Source organism: Oncorhynchus masou, chromosome 20 (genome assembly GCF_036934945.1).
Source record: "Oncorhynchus masou masou isolate Uvic2021 chromosome 20, UVic_Omas_1.1, whole genome shotgun sequence".
Taxonomy (NCBI): Eukaryota; Metazoa; Chordata; class Actinopteri; order Salmoniformes; family Salmonidae; genus Oncorhynchus; species Oncorhynchus masou.
In genome coordinates, this window is record NC_088231.1 from 13,474,734 (window position 1) to 13,493,976 (window position 19,243).

Sequence of the window (19,243 nt, forward strand, 5' to 3'; positions counted from 1 at the left end):
GGTCGTAGCTGTACTCCATTTAGTCACATCCGTGATTTCCTCCTCCCTTTTCCTTCCTGGCTGCTGTGTATTCGCACCAATAATTGATGCGCTGCGCATACTGTTTATTGTTGGACTGCACCATTCGCTTCCTCGCTGCCGGGGAAAATGTAATCCGAGCTCTACGCAGAAACTGGCGTTGTGAAGGCTCTGAAGAGGGCATGGCCCTCCCCTTTCTCCCCTAGCCACTCCTCCCCTTTCGCCCGAGTTGCAACTTCCCCTTTTTTATCATCTCTCTCCTTGCTCATTATCCTCGCTCGTGCAGTCCTGTGGGGCAATCGGTAGTGAGAGCCTTCTAGCTCCATAGTTCTGTATTTGAATCGTTACTGACAAAAATCAATCAGTGTGGCACGGACGGAGCTAATTCCATACGGAGAAATCTACTACACCTACCGTCAAGCACGCACGCCCGTTCGGTGACGTGCTCGAGCATGTCCACATCAGAGATTGTCACGGATCTACCCGCGAGCACCCTGCCCTGCTCCCCTTTGCGCTGCGATTCTACCACTCTGTCATATTGGGGATTCAACGATTCGCAGTGAAGGAATAGGAACCCACAGCCGGATTACCAAACATGGGTTTCTACGGCACTTTAAAGATGATTTTCTATAAAGTGAGTAGGCTTTCTACGTCTGTATGCATCATCATGCCGCACAATCTTGCTGTCATATCGTTGCATGATTGACATATTGACCAAGCGCCTGGGAAATAATTTTCTGCTGGTTGAGAATTGAATGGCCGAAAATGACGCGCCGCTGTATACATCAGCAGATTGTATGGGCAGGTACTGCAGAGGATGAACGGGAACAGCAGGGAAATTATGCGGGGCTCATATCATAGCCGATTTGATTCATACTTTAAAATGACTGAGATTCATACTGAGCACATCGGTTCTCGTTTTCATTGTTATGACATTCAGGATATAGGGAGGTCGGCAACAGAATAAATATTGCTTATGAAATACATTTGGTTTTATGTATAGGCCTATTGCATAATAATTACACGTGAGGTTTGCTGTCGTAGCTTCACATTTTCCCACTATAATATTTGAGCAATGAGCATTCATTCCTTTACCATGGATTACGCCCGCTGTTGAAAACGCGGTGACCCAGCCTGTCTGCCCATCAATTAACTGCACTTGCGTGTCACACTGACCGTGTGAGCAGTGTGTTCCTGTGCATCACGGCATATTAACCAATAGGCTACAATGCTACATTATTTACCCACATAGAGTGCGTTAACATCAAAACGAATGATTAGACTAGATACTTAGTTTTTTGATGTGTTTATGGAGGATGCAAAACCAGACATTCAGAATATGGGACTTTTCCTCCCATTTTTGCATAGAATATAACCTCATTTCCAGCTTATAGTGAGCAATGTTTTTTTTAATCAATACTTTTAGGTTAGGTTGTGGCTATTCTGTTTCCTATTCCAAATATTTCCCTTGGTCTGCCTGTGTGTTATGCATCAGGCTATTACATATGCAGTTGTGGGCATCTTGTGTTGCCAAGTGTCTCACTGCGTAGTTACCTGTAGGCTATCTGATTTGTGTCTGTTGAATTGCCTGTTGAAGAAGAGACTATATTCCTTACACTGTAGACTTGCTTGAGACTTCAAGAACAAATGATGGGTCACTGTGTCAGACTGCTGTGTATAAGGCAAAACAACCTTTATGACAGATTTTTATCCATCATAGTTTGTCATCCAGAAATGCACGCTTTATTGTGGTGGAGTTTTTCATAGACTTTGGTGATGAGGTTGAAAGACTGCAAGTCGTTTGCTGCAACCAGCATCACAGCGTCTCTTAAAAGCGATTACGGTTTCAAGTGCGGATAACATTGACGAATGCGGTTGCTGATCCGCTTAATATCTTGGCTGTGTGGAAAGCGAGCCCTATGAGAGGCAATCAACCGGTATCAACTGAGCACACCGGAAAATCTGAATAACGTCTGTTACCGGGCAGCGGAACATCCCACACCTCCTGTGTCAGTGTCCACCATCAGTTACCGTTAAACAGTTTCGGCACGTCCTCCCGAAACTACGAAAGGGACCGTGCAGCTGTTGATGATTTATAGTGGATCATGTTATGTAAACAAATTGGGTAATCACTTAAAAATTCATTTGCACAAAATCCAAGGAGAAAAGTGCTGGCTAGTCAAATTGACTGGGCTGCTGGGTTTTGGATGCATTTCAGGTTTTTAATTAGTGGGATTAAAATGTGGACTGTTTGTTCAGCCAGGCAAGGCGTTTCCCACCTCTATTCAGAAAGGATTTAAAATATGATAATGAGCCTTTCTGTTTATTATTTCCATTTCAAGAGGTATCAAGTAGGAGGCTATAATTTCATACCTAAATTATATTTTTCTGTCATTCGCTGTGTGCTCCTGTTGTAGCAAATTCTTCTCAGTGAGTAGCCGACTCTTTCTCTCGTTTCATATTCTCTCACATTCAATCGACTATTCTACAGTCGTATAATTTCATGCCTAGATGCTCTTTCTCTGCCATCCACTCAGCTGCTGTTATAGGGAGCGTGTCCTACTCTGTAGGGAAGGTAGTGCTCAGTGTTGTCTTGTAAGAATCTTCTGTTTTAACCCTCCACAGGCACAGAGGGGGAGACTGGCTGTTTTTTCAAAGCCTCATAGAAAATCCAGTTTGACTTTAATTTCTCTGAAAGCAATAGGTCCCTTTGCTATCTGTTCCGTGCTAATGGATGTTACGGGTGCCCCATCTCTTTCTAGTTATGTGCCAATTCTATGTGTTTCTCCAATGGAGATCTTGAAATGATTTCATGGCTGCTAGACATGGTAATTGAATAACTGGCGTGCATGGAGAACGTTATTCCAATTAGTTATGAGTAATAACACATTACAGTTGGTTTATCTGTCTTTTCGACCGACTGGGAGCTAATCTTCATTTTGTCTGTTATAAACTGGTTACCAACGTATTTAGAGCAGTAAAAAATACATGTTTTGTCATACCTGTGGTATATGTTCTGATATACCACTGCTATCAGCCAATCAGCATTCATCCACCACCCAGTTTATAATAAGAGAATGATTTCCTCAGATCTTATGACGTACTCTTTCATTCTCTCTCACGCTCTCTCGCTGCTTTTCAAAATGTCCTTATCTCTCTATCCAGCTCTCCTCCTCCTCCTCCTCACAGTTAAGGAGGTCAGAGGTGTGAGACACAGAGTGACTGATTAGTAGCTGTCTACAAACAACATTCTCCGTCTCGTCTTGGGTTACCTTTTCCCACGGCTGAATTACAAGAGGCTGGTTGTTGCACTCTAATGTGTTTTCAACGCCTGCACTTGGGAGATTCCCTCGTCAGCCACTACCCCTGTACCCCGTGCGCACACACACACATACCCCAACTCTCCCTAGTACTTGAACTGCCATTGCAGTGAGGTTATTCCTTGGGGAACAAGTGATTGGGGTTGAGAATGAATCCCCTATCAAACAGAGAATATCTTATAAAAACCCAACTGCTTCCTCGAGTGAGAGAACATTTTAACTAGATGGAAAACACATTGATGATAAATCTTCCGTTCTTCACCAACATTTGGAATGTTATTCTAGAATTTTTTAATTGGCATTTCTCCTCCAGAATCCATTTTCTTTGCCTTCTCTGCAATGCATCCCATCAAAATCTCTTCTCAATGATTCTGATTCATTTGTCTCCTCGTAGTCCTGTTCTCCATCTCAGGGAGATGGCTTTCATTTATTTGAACAGTTCTTGATCTGACCCGACTGTCTCGTCAACGCGCTGTTAACCATCCCACTACAGGGCCCCTAATCAAAACCCAGCCAGCTCTTCACAAGAAAGAGAAACCAGAACCACTTCACTCAGCTCAGTTAGACCACCAGACACACACACACACACTCAGCGCCAAGTGATCTGGTGGAAATTTAACTATAATCAATAGTCTTTGATATCAGTATCGTTGTTTGGTCCTCCAATCAACTAGGCTACATCCCCAGCTAATAAGTTAAAAAAGTAGGCCTCCCTCCATACAGACCTCATTGCAGTTCTATAGCCACATTGCAGGCTAGGCTATATTATCTATTTTTCTGTGGCTCCAGAATCGGCAACAAATTAAATATTTAGCATTCTTAACTTGTCCGTGGCGTAGTTTCTGTCCATCTCTGTGCATCTCGCTAGTGTTCCATGCATGTGTGAGTCCCGACGGTCAGAGTTGATAGGTGTTCTTGGTCTGTTATCGTCCAGTGTGGTGTTTGTGGTGGACATTGCATGTGTTTGGGTGAAGGTCCCATATAAAATAGGCTAAATGTCTGTTTATCTCACGATGTACCAGTCACAGACACGACCAAAGGGGAGTAAAGCAAACACAACACGAAAGAGGCTTTGTCTTTTGAAACCCCCCCAGTGCTCCTCCCTAACCGGGTATTCAATTCACCAAGTGCATACAAATCCATTTGAGACTCACTGTACAAGTACATCCCCAAAAATAGTTTTATTCAAATGAAATTTTGTGCTCGGTGTGTGATGGATGCTGAGGCCTTTCTGTGTTCTCCTGTTTTAGATGTTCATTAATCCAGGCTCTGACTATGCACCCACTGAGGCAGGAGAGGTTGTGTGTGTGGTTTCCCTTGAACCACCCATGTATAAATCGAGCTATTCTAATCTAGGTTTTCTTTCTAGCGAAGGGTGCAGTCATTGCCCATCCTGTAGCATATAGCTGCTCCCAAATGATTGTTTCAGTGAGAGTGTGTGTGTTCGTGTCCCCTGCTCTTTTTTTTTTTTTTTTTTTGAATCTCTCACGCCTGTCAGAGGCTCTCAGTATGGAATGCAACCTATTGGAGTGAAGCTCATCAGTGTAAAAAAAAAAAAACTACCACACCTCAGCCCTGCCTTTTCATTTGGCTTTGGCTCATGGGGATCCCAATAAAAATAAATCATAAAATGTCTTTCAGTTAGAGCCAACCTTTACCACACCTCATCCTGTTCTTTCTCTCAGCTGGAGCCAGCGCCATCGTCTGCATTAAGAATGACTGGAACTTCAAAATTCTTTGTCATTTTTATCTATAGGCTGAATAAGTAGGGTCCCTTCGGCTTCTTGTTCATAATTTACGTTTGTTCACGTGGAAATGGTTGGTCCCCATGGCAAGGCAAGGGAACTCTATCTGCATTTAGTTTTATTCTTGTGAGGATCTGTGCCGTGTGCACAAAAAGAACTACAGTTGTGTTCAAATAATTTTCTGAAGGAAACAGTCGGTGCTTTCCTGCTGTGAGCCTCAAAAGCATTCAAGTCAGCGTTTTTTTGCAATACCAGTTACTCAACAGCAAAATCGTTCTTTCCCTGTTCTCAAAGTGAGGCGCTGCTTCGTTCTCCTCAGGAGTACAGCCTGTAAATGTTAATGGCAGAGATGACTCATATCTTCTGTCTTTGAGGAGAAGTAATCTGGAGAGTGAGGCAGCAATTATCATTTACACTCTAGCCAGGTCTCATCTTTCACCAAATGTTAGGTTGCTGCAGGGAAGTTTGAGTTTTGGGCCCTGTCATTATTTTGTTATAGAGGGGTGCAAGAACGGAGGAACGTGCGCACGCACACAAGGGTGTACCTCTGTGGTGTCTGTCTCGCTCTACTGCCTCCTAACATCTCTTCTCCTTTCACCTCTTTTGTTTTGCAGATGAAGAGAAAGTTGGACCATGGCCCAGAGGTCCGAACTTTCCCTTCAGGAAAAAAGCCCTGCAAAGGCTCTGAGTATCCAAGGTAAAGAACCCCCCCCCCCCCTCGTTCCCCCGTTCCCATCTCCCCTACCCTGTTATCCAGTATCCAAGACGAAGAACTCCCCCCCCGTTCCCATCTCCCCTACCCTGTTACCCAGTATCCAAGACGAAGAACACCCCCCCGTTCCCATCTCCCCTACCCTGTTACCCAGTATCCAAGACGAAGAACCCCCCCCCCCGTTCCCATCTCCCCTACCCTGTTATCCAGTATTCAAGACGAAGAACCCCCCCCCCCCCGTTCCCATCCTCCCTACCCTGTTATCCAGTATCCAAGACGAAGAACACCCCCCCGTTCCCATCTCCCCTACCCTGTTATCCAGTATCCAAGATGAAGAATCCCCCCCCTTCCCATCTCCCCTACCCTGTTATCCATCCAAGATCCCCCCGTACCCTGTTATCCAGTATCCAAGACGAAGAACCCCCCCCCCGTTCCCATCTCCCCTACCCTGTTACCCAGTATCCAAGACGAAGAACCCCCCCCCCCGTTCCCATCTCCCCTACCCTGTTATCCAGTATCCAAGATGAAGAACCCCCCCCCTCCCGTTCCCATCCTCCCTACCCTGTTATCCAGTATCCAAGACGAAGAACCCCCCCCCCCCGTTCCCATCTCCCCTACCCTGTTATCCAGTATCCAAGACGAAGAACCCCCCCCATCTCCCCTACCCTGTTCCCATCTCCCCTACCCTGTTATCCAGTATCCAAGAGAAGAACGAAGAACCCCCCCCCCGTTCCCATCTCCCCTACCCTGTTATCCAGTATCCAAGATGAAGAACCCCCCCCGTTCCCATCTCCCTAAGATCCAAGATGAAGAACCCCCCGTTCCCATCTCCCCTACCCTGTTATCCAGTATCCAAGATGAAGAACCCCCCCCCCCCCCCCCGTTCCCATCTCTCCTACCCTGTTATCCAGTATCCAAGATGAAGAACCCCCCCCCCCCGTTCCCATCTCCCCTACCCTGTTATCCAGTATCCAAGATGAAGACCCCCCCCCATCTCCCCTACCCTGTTCCCATCTCCCCTACCCTGTTATCCAGTATCCAAGATGAAGACCCACCCCCCCCCCCGTTCCCATCTCTCCTACCCTGTTATCCAGTATCCAAGATGAAGACCCCCCCCGTTCCCATCTCCCCTACCCTGTTATCCAGTATCCAAGATGAAGACCCCCCCCCCCCCGTTCCCATCTCTCCTACCCTGTTATCCAGTCTCCAAGATGAAGACCCCCCCCCCGGTTCCCATCTCTCCTACCCTGTTATCCAGTCTCCAAGATGAAGAACCAACCCCCTGTTCCTACCAGTTAACCAATAGATTTAGCCTTCCTACCCAGTCGACCCAGCAATGCAAATGGTAAAGAAACCCTGACCCAGTTCTGTTGTATCACAGACAGGATCCAGCAGGCAGCCCCCGTTGTCCCTGTAAGTCAGGATATTATGTGGTTATTCACGCTAAGACATAATCCTCATAAGAAGTGCTCACCGCAGCGTGTTCCTTGCCCATTAAAGTGTACTTCATGCCTTCCTGAGGAACCTGACGAAGCACTGCTGCCTCACTCACTGGCAGCACTGTGCTGCTTCTGCAGCCTTGTAATTGCCACACGTTGGTCTAGCTCTCAATCCCATTAAAAATAAACCCGTTATGAAACAGACCTCTCTCTTACCCCATACTTCTGTCTCTAAGCAGAATGGTGTGAGGAACTGCTGAATGGTTGGTTTGGCGTTTGGCTAGTACCGAATGAGCGCACGCCCCGTGGCTTCCCTTTGGGGATGGGGAGGGGGGTTGACATTGAACTTAATTCTTTGGAACTATGTGCACTTTGAAGTCTCAGGGCGAGAGGCGCACATTGATGGAAATCCCCCTAAAATTCACATTCCAGACTTGATCTGCACCTCAATAGCAGTTCTCTTTCCCCTAAATCAAGTCGATTTTGAAAATATTTTTAGTTGAATAAAAACAAGTTAGTAACCCAAACCAAATTGAATCAAGGTTGTGTACAGATGCATTTAGTTGATTAATGATGATGGAAACATGGGAATAAACAGCTGGTTTCAGTTCCAGAGAAACACTCTGGAAGAGATCAGGCTCGTATTTATTCATGCACGGCGTACTGAAACATTTAGCAACGGACAATTTCATTGAACGTTTCTTAATTGACGTTCAGGTAGTACCTTCCCGTTTCGTGCCTAGTGAATACGACCTTGGTTTCAGTTCAATTTCAGAGAAACTGTTGCATTGAGAAGAGAGCAGGGTGTATTCACTATGAAGCAAACTAAATCAAACGGGTAGGAACCTACATGAATGTGCCCAATAGATCACTCTGTTTTCATTGCAAAATGGTTTGCTACGGTGTGCACGAATGAATACACCCCAGCTATAGAGACCCAGTTAAGTCTCCTCTTGGCAAAGACCCAGGGTTGTTTCTCTCATTAGTATCTGTTGTTTGCCCCTCCATCCACCCACTTTTGTACTCCTTCTCACTGCTATTGTAATTAGTGAGCGGAGTGGAAGATAACTGGAGAAGCTGCTAATGCTGCAGCACCTGCACTTTGCCCACATTTGAAACTATTCATAATGACCTCCGTGTTCCTCGCTATCAATATGACCCTCATCCTTCTCCTCAGAAGAACAGGAGAAATAGTTTCAGTGTAGTCTGGTTATCTTTTTCTTGAGGGGAAAAAAATAAATAACTCCTGCGTTCTTACTCGCTCCCTCCCCATCTCTCCGTATTTCTCCCCACAGTGCTACAGGGCTGGTCCCCTACCCAGCCACCCCCACCACGTTTGGGCACATCAGGACAGCTAACGGTCAGGGGCAGCAGAGGCGGCGTATCACCTCCATCCCTTCTCCCACAGGTCTCCAGGAATGGCTCCGGACATTTCAGGTGAGTTTCGGTCCTCCAATGTCTTCCTGTCACATCCATCCTCCCCTTCCTCGTGGTCATTTCAGGTGATTAGTTCCTACCCCCGAGCTCTCAGTTCCTAATTGGCCTCTGCTCCCTGAGGAGGGCTGGTTCTAACTAAGTAGTTAATTAAATAGGTAGTTCCTAGTTCCTCCCAACTCCTTTGTTACATATGTCCCTCCCCTGAGTGTCTTCCTTCGAAGCCCCGGTGCGAGAGCTCATCAAAAAGCTGATGCTGCGCCCGATCAATGTTTCCTCAAGCCTTGAAGGTAATTGCTGCCTTGATCATTTGGCCCACACATTACCATATGCACTGTAGCATGGGATAGGATTTAGCCTACCTGTTTAGAGTACAGGCTCCAATATTGTATTTGTGCAGCCAACGCCCGATGTATACTATGTCAACAGTTGAACAGATGTGATCTTTGTTCAGGTAATCCTTTCAAAGCCACAAAGTGTTTTAGGCCAGTCAGCTTCGAATGACATATTAGCCTATGGTCGAGTTCTAACGTCACAGCCAATAGTCAATAGAGAAATCCTTTTGTCTTTCAGGTACTTCCTGTAGTGCCTCAGGTCAGAAATAGTTTATTATATAGGGAATAGGGTGCCATTTCAGGCCCGGCCGTAATGTTCCTTCTCTGCTTTTTGTTAGGGCAGTAAAAGCCTTGTTGTGTTGAGGCAACTCCATAATGATGACGAGTGCTCAGACATCAGCCATTTGTTTCCAGCATTTTGTTAATATCAAATTCATCGTCAGTAAGCATCTCTTTCCCTTTCATCCGAAATGGGAACAATGCTGAGTTTATTTGACTTGGCAACCGACTCGCTGTAATGCTGCTGCCTTCTTCGCTGAAGTTTTTTTACAGCAGGCTTTGTGGCTGTATTGACTTTGCCAGTCATAAAGGCCAAATCTTTGGGGGAATAAACAGGAAAGAAATTAGAGCTTTAGCTCCGTCTTCAAAGCATTCTCTGAAGGTAATGGCTGCCTAACCGCAACAAAATGTCAAATCTTTTATTCGAAAAATGGCAATTTGCTAATAACATTCCTGTCGGCAACATCTTTCTGCTAATATTGCGGTGATTAACTTTCTTCACGTCTCCGTTTGGTGAATAAACCAGTTTACTGCTATTGTGAAATGTAATCCCATCCTGTAGAGATTTACAGCCACAGAAGCCAGACTGCAGCATAGAGATTTCAGGCCAAGTTCATTAACAATTAGATGCCTGTAAGTCTTACTTCAGGATGTTAAGATTCCGCAGCTGTTTAGAACAATGTTGCGTTCAAGGTCGGGCTTTTCCGCTCTGTTTACTTCTGCAACAACTACCTGTAAGATCAGTACCTGCCTCTCCGGGACATGGCACGGCATCAAACAATTCAGTCAGACATCCGTTGTCAAATATTGTAACATTGCATTTATCGCTTAATCGTTCCCCAAAAACCACTAATCCTGTGAAATAGCTTGTCCATGTGAGAACTCGCCCTCTGTGTGTGGGTTTTTGACAGAGCGGGAGAGCGTGAGAGAGAGAGAGACTATTGACGTAGTTCACCTGCTATGGCCCCATTTTTGCCTTTCATCTGACAGCCCGTATTAGACGCAGCTAAACCCACAACGTGCATTCTGTACATTCTCTTTCCTGTCCTGGCATGCTCAGCCCCTTTTGTGCTTCCTGTGGAGTGAGAGACATTCAATGAATCCTCTTTACAAGGTTTGAAGATGAGTATAGCCTGAAAATAATGCTATCCAAATGTCATAACATTGGAAAGAAACATGGTGTTATGTCGTCTGGTTGAAAACCAGGGTTGACTGACCCATGCTTTGTAAGTAGTGCCTTCATTCGGTGCGTTACCCGCCAAGCATAAGCAAGCTTTGTAGCTAGCGGTGTTTCTACCCAGAAAGCTAATTCCCAGAGGCATAACCAATGGGTGTTAAGTCGCCTGCCAGCCAGTGCTGAGTAACCATTCAGTAATCCAACCCTTTGCCCTGGTTCGAGGAGCACTGCTTTGAACCCAACTCGCTGATTACCTTCCTAACTACCAACACAGCCAGCTCCTCCGGTGGCGTCTGTTTAACTGCCAAATTACAGATGCTTTACATACCCAATGCTTTCCATCCTTCTCTCTTATAATCACTGTGTTACATTTGAGCGCTCTCCCAACGGGAAAACAACGTTGGTCCCAGCATCTAGACACTTGGTCTCGTTACAACTACAGCCTTTGCTAGCTAAGCTCAACAGTTTGGCTTTGAGCTTCAGGCTGTGAGCGGTGGTGAATATTCAGCCAGGAGAAATCCCAGACGGAGCATAGCTAGGTAATAACAGTGCTGATGAAGGCCAGGCTCTTGATGTGGAAATGGCCTTTTAATGTGCCTGTTGCCAGGTTAGCGGCGAGGTGCCTTGGGCTAACTGGCTTCTGTTGAGGGAATGTGTTATTCACTTGCGTACACATGACCAAAAGTATGTGGACACCTGCTCGTCGAACATTTCATTCCAAAATCATGAGCATTAATATGGCGTTGCTCCCTCCTTTGCTGCTATAACAGCCTCCACCCTTCTGGGAAGGTTTTCCACTAGACGTCGGAACATTGCTGCGGGGACTTGTTTCCATTTAGCCACAACAGCATTCGTGAGGTTGTTGGGCGATTAGGCCCGGCTCGCAGTCGGCGTTCCAATTCATCCCGAAGGTGTTCGATGGGGTTGAGGTCAGTGCTCTGTGCAGGCCAGTAAAAATCTTTCCTCATCGATCTCGACTAACCATTTCTCTGTCATGCTGAAACAGGAAAGGGCCTTCCCCCAAACTGCCACAAAGTTGGAAGCACATAATCGTTCAGGATGTCATTGTATGCTGTAGTGTTAAGATTTCCCTTCACTGGAACTAAGGGATTCCTAGCCTGAATCCATGAAAAACAGTCCCAGACCATTATTCCTCATCCACCAAACTTTACAGTTGGCACTATTCATTGGGGCAGGTGGTACTCTCCTGGCATCTTCCAAACCCAGATTCGTCTGTCGGACTGCCAGATAGTGAAGTGTGATTCATCACTAGTGAACGCGCTTCCACTGCTCCAATGGCAGCAAGCTTTACACCACTCCAGACGATTCTTGGCATTGCGCATGGTGATCTTAGGCTTGTGTGCAGCTGCTTGGCCATGGAAACCCATTTCATGAAGCTCCCGTCGAACATTTCTTGTGCTGACGTTGCTTCCAGAGGCAGTTTGGAACTCTGTAGTGAGTGTTGCAACTAAGAACAGACTATTTTTACACACTACGTGCTTCAGCACTCAGTGTGCCGTTCTGTGCGCTTGTGTGGCCTACCACTTTGCAGCTGAGCCGTTGTTGCTCCTTGATGTTTCCAATTCACAATAACAGAACTTAGTTGACCGAGGCAGCTCTAGCAGGGCAGAAATTTTACTAACTGACTTGTTGGGAAGGTGGCATTCTATGACAATGTGCCACGTTAATTCACAGCTCTTCAGTCAGGCCATTCTACTGTCAGTGTTTGTCTATGGAGATTGCATGGCTGTGTTCTCGATTTTATACACCTGTCAGCAACGAGTGTGGCTGAAATAGTCAAATCCACTAATTTGAAGGGTGTCCATATACTTTTGTATATATAGTGTATGCTTTGGCAAATATACACACTTCTACCTATGCAAAGTGGCTTCAAACACTTTTACATTCCACCACACTTCTAGCAAGCACCCTTGTATGCCAATTCTACGCAACACACACTAAAAACAACTTATTTTACAATCAAGTACCATCAACACAACCAACACATAAAGTCCTTTCCATGTACTTCTCTCCTGACCGGTCCTGTGTATTCCACAGCTGGAGTAGTGTACCATCGACACATCCCCATCTAACCCTGCTCTCCCTCGTCCTCCTGTGTGTTTTTCAGAGCTGGAGTGGCCCAGAGAAGCTGATGGCGCTGGATGAGTTGATCGACAGCTGTGAGCCCACGCATGTCAAACACATGATGCAGGTCATTGAGCCGCAGTTCCAACGCGACTTCATCTCACTGCTGCCCAAAGAGGTGACAACCCCTTTATAGTTCTTTGTAACCCCTCCTCCTCTCTCTCTCTTTCTAACCCCTTCTTCCTCTCTCTCTCATTCTAACCCCTTCTTCCTCTCTCTCTCTAACCCCTTCTTCCTCAGGTCATTGAGCCACAGTTCCAACACTACTTCATCTCCCTGCAGCCCTCTCTCATTCTAACCCCTTCTTCCTCTCTCTCTCATTCTAACCCCTTCTTCCTCAGGTCATTGAGCCACAGTTCCAACACTACTTCATCTCCCTGCAGCCCTCTCATTCTAACCCCTTCTTCCTCTATCTCTCTCTCTCTCTCTCTCTCTAACCCCTTCTTCCTCAGGTCATTGAGCCACAGTTCCAACGCAGCCCTCTCTCATTCTAACCCCTTCTTCCTCTCTCTCTCATCTCCCTGCAGCCCTTCTCTCATCTCTGCAGCCCTCTCTCATTCTAACCCCTTCTTCCTCTCTCTCTCATTCTAACCCCTTCTCTCTCTCTCTCTCTCTCTCTCTCTCTCTCTAACCCCTTCTTCCTCAGGTCATTGAGCCACAGTTCCAACACTACTTCATCTCCCTGCAGCCCTCTCTCATTCTAACCCCTTCTTCCTCTCTCTCTCTCTCTCTCTCTCTCTTTCTAACCCCTTCTTCCTCTCTCTCGCTCTCTTTTTAACCCCTTCTTCCTCTCTCTCTCTCTCTCTCTCTCTCTTTCTAACCTCTCTACCCACTTGCTTTTCTACCTCCTAAAGAAGTGAGAACCACCTAACTCCCCCCAACTGCACTCTCCCATCCATCCCTGTTGCTCCCTGAGCTGTCTTCTTATCTCCACTTAACTCATTGGAAAGAGCCTTAATGGCACCTTTCGGTGGGTGTGTCACCCTTCGCTCAAACTGGGGACTAATAACACCGGGCCAATGTGTCTCTGTTCAGGACTCTATGGTCTCAGGGGAACTATCTTAAACAGCCTCCTGTCACTCCTCAGAGAGGTCCTTATCAGAGTGACTGTCTCAGTCTGGCACCTGCCTCCTGTCTGTCAGGTGTGAGGGAGGTCTGAACGGGGAGTGGAATGGTGGAGAGAAAGGCAAGGTGTGGAATCGTCTGTAATGGGGGAGGGAGTGAGTGAAGGGAGATGTGTGGGAAGTAGTCTGGAATGTTCCATAATGGTCTAAATGGCCTCCCCTCAGCTTGCTCCAGTGGCCAAGCCCCTTCAGACTGTTTGTTTAGCAGAGGTTGGAGCATGAGTCAACTTGTCTTGCTCCCTCTCACTGCTACCTTGTTTAGCAGAGGTTGGAGCCTCAGACAGCCTGTCTTGCTCCCTCTCACTGTTACCTTGTTTAGCAGAGGTTGGAGCCTCAGACAGCCTGTCCTGCTCCCTCTCACTGTTACCTTGTTTAGCAGAGGTTGGAGCCTCAGACAGCCTGTCTTGCTCCCTCTCACTGTTACCTTGTTTAGCAGAGGTTGGAGCCTCAGACAGCCTGTCTTGCTCCCTCTCACTGTTACCTTGTTTAGCAGAGGTTGGAGCCTCAGACAGCCTGTCCTGCTCCCTCTCACTGCTACCTTGTTTAGCAGAGGTTGGAGCCTCAGACAGCCTGTCCTGCTCCCTCTCACTGTTACCTTGTTTAGCAGAGGTTGGAGCCTCAGACAGCCTGTCCTGCTCCCTCTCACTGTTACCTTGTTTAGCAGAGGTTGGAGCCTCAGACAGCCTGTCCTGCTCCCTCTCACTGTTACCTTGTTTAGCAGAGGTTGGAGCCTCAGACAGCCTGTCCTGCTCCCTCTCACTGTTACCTTGTTTAGCAGAGGTTGGAGCCTCAGACAGCCTGTCTTGCTCCCTCTCACTGCTACCTTGTTTAGCAGAGGTTGGAGCCTCAGACAGCCTGTCCTGCTCCCTCTCACTGTTACCTTGTTTAGCAGAGGTTGGAGCCTCAGACAGCCTGTCCTGCTCCCTCTCACTGTTACCTTGTTTAGCAGAGGTTGGAGCCTCAGACAGCCTGTCCTGCTCCCTCTCACTGTTACCTTGTTTAGCAGAGGTTGGAGCCTCAGACAGCCTGTCCTGCTCCCTCTCACTGTTACCTTGTTTAGCAGAGGTTGGAGCCTCAGACAGCCTGTCTTGCTCCCTCTCACTGTTACCTTGTTTAGCAGAGGTTGGAGCCTCAGACAGCCTGTCCTGCTCCCTCTCACTGTTACCTTGTTTAGCAGAGGTTGGAGCCTCAGACAGCCTGTCCTGCTCCCTCTCACTGCTACCTTGTTTAGCAGAGGTTGGAGCCTCAGACAGCCTGTCCTGCTCCCTCTCACTGTTACCTTGTTTCTTCCCATTTAGCTGTTTCTGCTTTGCTTCCCATTTGTTCTCTCCTCTTTTTCTTTCTTTTCTCCTTCTCTTGTTTCTCTTCTCTTTTCCCCTTCTCTTTTCTCTCCTCCTCTCTTCTCTCTCTTCTCTCTCTTCTCTCTCTTCTCCTCTCTTCTCCTCTTTTCTCCTCTCTTCTCTCTCTTCTCCTCTCTTTTCTCCTTCTCTTTTCTCTCTCTCCTCTCTTCTCCTCTCTTTTCTCTCTCGTTTCTCTCTCGCTCTTTTTTTTCTCTTCTCTCGCTCTTTTCTCTGTTTTCTCTCCGTCTCTCAGGCTGGAGTGTGATAGGGTGTGGTAGGCACTAGGCAGAGTAAAGAAGTGGCAGCAGAACAAGCCCTGGGGGCAGTTCAGTGGTATCCATATATGGATGAGACTGAGACACGTAGTAAGACGAAGACACCCTGTAGTACCCTGTTATGTAACCAACTCAATACCCAATCAGGGGTTCTGCTGTGCTGCATCGATGAAACACTTTCAAACGCTCTCAATTGCTCTGGATCGTCAATAATGGCTTGGGGATGAGGTATGTTTGAGTTGTAGAGCACTGCTATTGAATTATAGAGCACGGGTATTTTAGGAGGTGTGGGGCTGGTCAACTAGACCCAGAACACCCACTCAACCACGGCAACGCCCTTACGCTGTAAAATAACCTTCTCTCCTCCTCTCTCTCTCTCCTTCCCTCCATCCTTCCTCTCCTCCGTCAGTTGGCCCTGTACGTGCTGTCGTTCCTTGAGCCCAAGGACCTGCTGCAGGCCGCTCAGACCTGTCGTTACTGGAGGATCCTGGCTGAGGACAACCTCCTCTGGAGGGAGAAGTGCCGGGAGGAGGGTCAGTCTAGACGCACTTAGCCAATAGGAATCACTGAACCGGTATACGGGCATGACAGGCACAAGCACTGGCCTGAACGGAACAGGCTGAAGTAGTTTCAGACCATGATTGACACCAGCATTGACCAATATGATCAATGTTGAACAATGGTCAGGCTAGATTGACAATGGCCTGAGCAAACGGTAGATATTCTGCGTTCTGACGCAGTCTCGGACTGACACTGCTCCTCTCCTCTCATCTCTCCACAAGCAGGCATTGATGAGCCTCTAGCCTTCAAGAAGAGGAAAATCACCAAGCCGGGCTTCACCCACAGCCCCTGGAAGTGTGCGTACATCAGGCAGCATAGGATAGACACCAACTGGAGGAGAGGAGACCTCCGATCACCCAAGGTAGACATTTTCTCTTTGCTTCCCTTTATTCTCAACATTTTATATAATTAAGCAATAAGGCCCCTCGGGGGTTTGTGGTATATGGCCAATATACCACGGCTAAGGGCTGTTCGTATGCACAACGCAACGCGGAGTGCCTGGATACAGCCCTTAGCTGTAGTATATTGGCCATATACCACAAACCCTCAAGGTGCCTTATTGCTATTATAAACTGATTACCAATGTAAAAATGCAGGTTTTGTCATACCCGTGGTATGCAGTCTGATATATCACAGCTATCGGCCAATCAACATTTAGGGCTGAAACCACCCAGTTTATAATATAGATAATTGTATTTGCGTTCATCATTAGCCCACAGTATTTAACTCTGCTTCCGTTCTCAACTTTGGAGTTGGTGGTTTTTTATAAAACTTTCCTTTCTTCGTTCCTTATTAGACGGTTTCATTATATCTTAACACTCCCTTGAGACTCGTATGGATTTTATATAAAGTGGCTTTGAATTAGATCAGGCGTCCAAGTCGATAAGCCTCTTATGCTGGGTTTTATTAGAAGCCATAGATGGGTCAGTTCTCTAACTCTCCTAAAGAAGATTTTGGTAATGACAGTTCTTATGGATAGTTTTTTTTATGGTAGTTCTTCTCTAGAGCTCGACATGACCTCGATTCTACTTCTACATCAACCTGCTGCTTCTTGAGTGTTTCGGCCTCTCCTGTTTTCAGAGTTTAAATTGCGCTTGACTAGCAAGGGAGAGTGATCTTCCTAATATGCCTCGTATGGCTAATTTCAAAATCCCTCGGGTCCTATTGTGACGAGAAGAAATGGCTGACGTAACCGTGCCTGCTCTTCACACTCTGTCTGTAACGCGCTCTGTCATTCGCCGAGTCGGCAGTTCTGAGTTTAAACACACATACACTCACAAGTCTTTTTTGAACGGGGGTCTCTGTACACCTGCAAAGCGCCGTCGTGACATTTACTTCAAGTCTTTGATGTCTGGAGAAATACAGCCTTGTCATTGTTCCTGTTTGGTTCTTGACATTTTATCTTATTCTCCCTCACTCCGTCCTCTCCTTCTCCGCCGTATCCATCTCTTCCCGTTCTCTCCTCTCCATCCCTCCCTCTTCTCCTCTCCATCCCTCCCTCTCTCCCTGTCATCCATCTCTCTCTCCTTCCCTCCCTCTTCTCCTCTCCATCCCTCTTCTCCTCTCCATCCCTCCCTCTCTCCCTGTCATCCATCTCTCTCCTTCCCTCCCTCTTCTCCTCTCCATCCCTCCCTCTCTCCCTGTCATCCATCTCTCTCTCCTTCCCTCCCTCTACTCCTCTCCATCACTCTTCTCCTCTCCATCCCTCCCCCACTCCCTGTCATCCATCTCTCTCTCCTTCCCTCCCTCTACTCCTCTCCATCCCTCTACTCCTCTCCATCCCTCTCTCCCTGTCATCCATCTCTCTCTCCTTCCCTCCCTCTTCTCCTCTCCATCTCTCCGTCCTCTCTAGGTGCTTAAGGGTCATGATGACCATGTCATCACCTGTCTCCAGTTCTGTGGTAACCGCATCGTCAGTGGCTCTGACGACAACTCGCTCAAGGTCTGGTCGGCTGTCACGGGAAAGGTATGACTGTCACTCATCCCTCGCTCTCCAACCCCCACATTGAAACTAGTCCAAACCTTTTTGACCACAGAATGTAGAAAATCGCCGTTGTCTCAGTTGTAGACTGGTAGGGTGCTGGTATGTAGATTGGTTTGGTTCTGGAGATTATGAATAGGAGTTTAAAAAGTGATCGTGTCTCTAAGTCTCATTGGTTGTTCCATCCCACTGCATCTCAGTGTTATGTGGAATACAATACACATTGTAATGAGTTCCTGTTCTGAAGGAACACATTACAGCTGGTGTATTTCTCATTACCGTCTCATTGATCTGTAATGAAGCATGTTAGCAGGAAGTCAATCCACATGCTATGGCAGCTCTTTAAATGTCTTAGTGTGTCTTCACTCAATACCTCAGATTCATGATCAAGGGTTTGTATTGATTTTTGCATTTAAGGTTTACTCAAATGCAAAGCCTACAGTATACTGCATACTGGAGATTTTACACAAATGATACTGCTTGATGCTCCAGAATCTCCCTGAGACCCTGACCAGATTGCAATTGATTAGTGACATCATTCAACATTGGCACATAACACCACCTGTCTTTCAATTACTGCAGCATATTGTCTGGAATCCATTTTCTTCTCTCTTCCTCCTACTGCATGTAGTTTTTGTCCCAAATGTCACCCTATTCTCTATGTGGTGCACTACTTTTGACCAGACACCTATGGGCCCTGGTCAAAGGTAGTGCACTACATAGGGGACAGGGTACCATTGGAGATTGAACCTTAGCCATTGCGCGGACCTTGTGTTGCTGGTTTATAGGGTCTACTAAAATGGTGGCGTTGGTGTGAGCCTCGCTGAGAGAGGGAGAGCAAGAGGTATGGAGGCTCAGGGAGTATTGTAAATCACCTCTTCCCTGGTCTTCGCCGACTCCATTTTCACTGGAGCTCTTAATGACATTTCTCCTTTAGGACAAAGCTCTCTGGCTATTTAAAGTGCAAGGAGAACGGCGAAGGGAAGAAACAAAAAGTTTCAGACATGGTCCTTGCATGGACAATTACAAATACACTCTGAATGCGTCAGTGGTGCCCAGGTGCATGAAACACTGAAAGTGTCATGCCTTATAGCAGAAAAGCATCCTCCCTTTTGATTGCATTGGGCACTCAGCCAAGCAGTGATTATGGTCTGTCGGTCTCTCTCAGCATTGTGCTGATGTGAACAGATCAGTACCAAGGGCATCTGATAGTGAAGCCATGCGGATTGTCTCTCTTCCCACCACCACCATTAGGGTAATGTCCATCCGGATGACTTGTAACTCTCAGGTTAATGCTGCAGTGACTTGCTCACACCATGCTGTGAAGACAGAGGTCAGAACAGGTGTGTGCGTGATTA

The 19,243-nt window shown here is 46.9% G+C and overlaps 1 protein-coding gene across 3 annotated transcripts in view; it reads left to right on the top strand.

Annotated features, from left to right (window-relative positions):
- LOC135506989 (F-box/WD repeat-containing protein 7) overlaps positions 1-19,243 on the top strand; it is a 172,474-nt gene that overhangs the window by 133,204 nt on the left and 20,027 nt on the right. Inside the window, exons 1-7 of one of the 3 annotated variants that reach the window (XM_064926439.1) lie at positions 286-652; positions 5,698-5,780; positions 8,530-8,671; positions 12,588-12,722; positions 15,753-15,876; positions 16,129-16,265; positions 17,757-17,870. In XM_064926439.1, coding sequence (XP_064782511.1) covers positions 614-652; positions 5,698-5,780; positions 8,530-8,671; positions 12,588-12,722; positions 15,753-15,876; positions 16,129-16,265; positions 17,757-17,870 — 774 coding nt within the window. In that variant the 5' untranslated portion in view covers positions 286-613. Of the gene's footprint in view, positions 1-285; positions 653-5,697; positions 5,781-8,529; positions 8,672-12,587; positions 12,723-15,752; positions 15,877-16,125; positions 16,266-17,756; positions 17,871-19,243 lie in introns of those variants that run through there. The other 2 variants (XM_064926437.1, XM_064926438.1) reach the window with 2 other exon arrangements.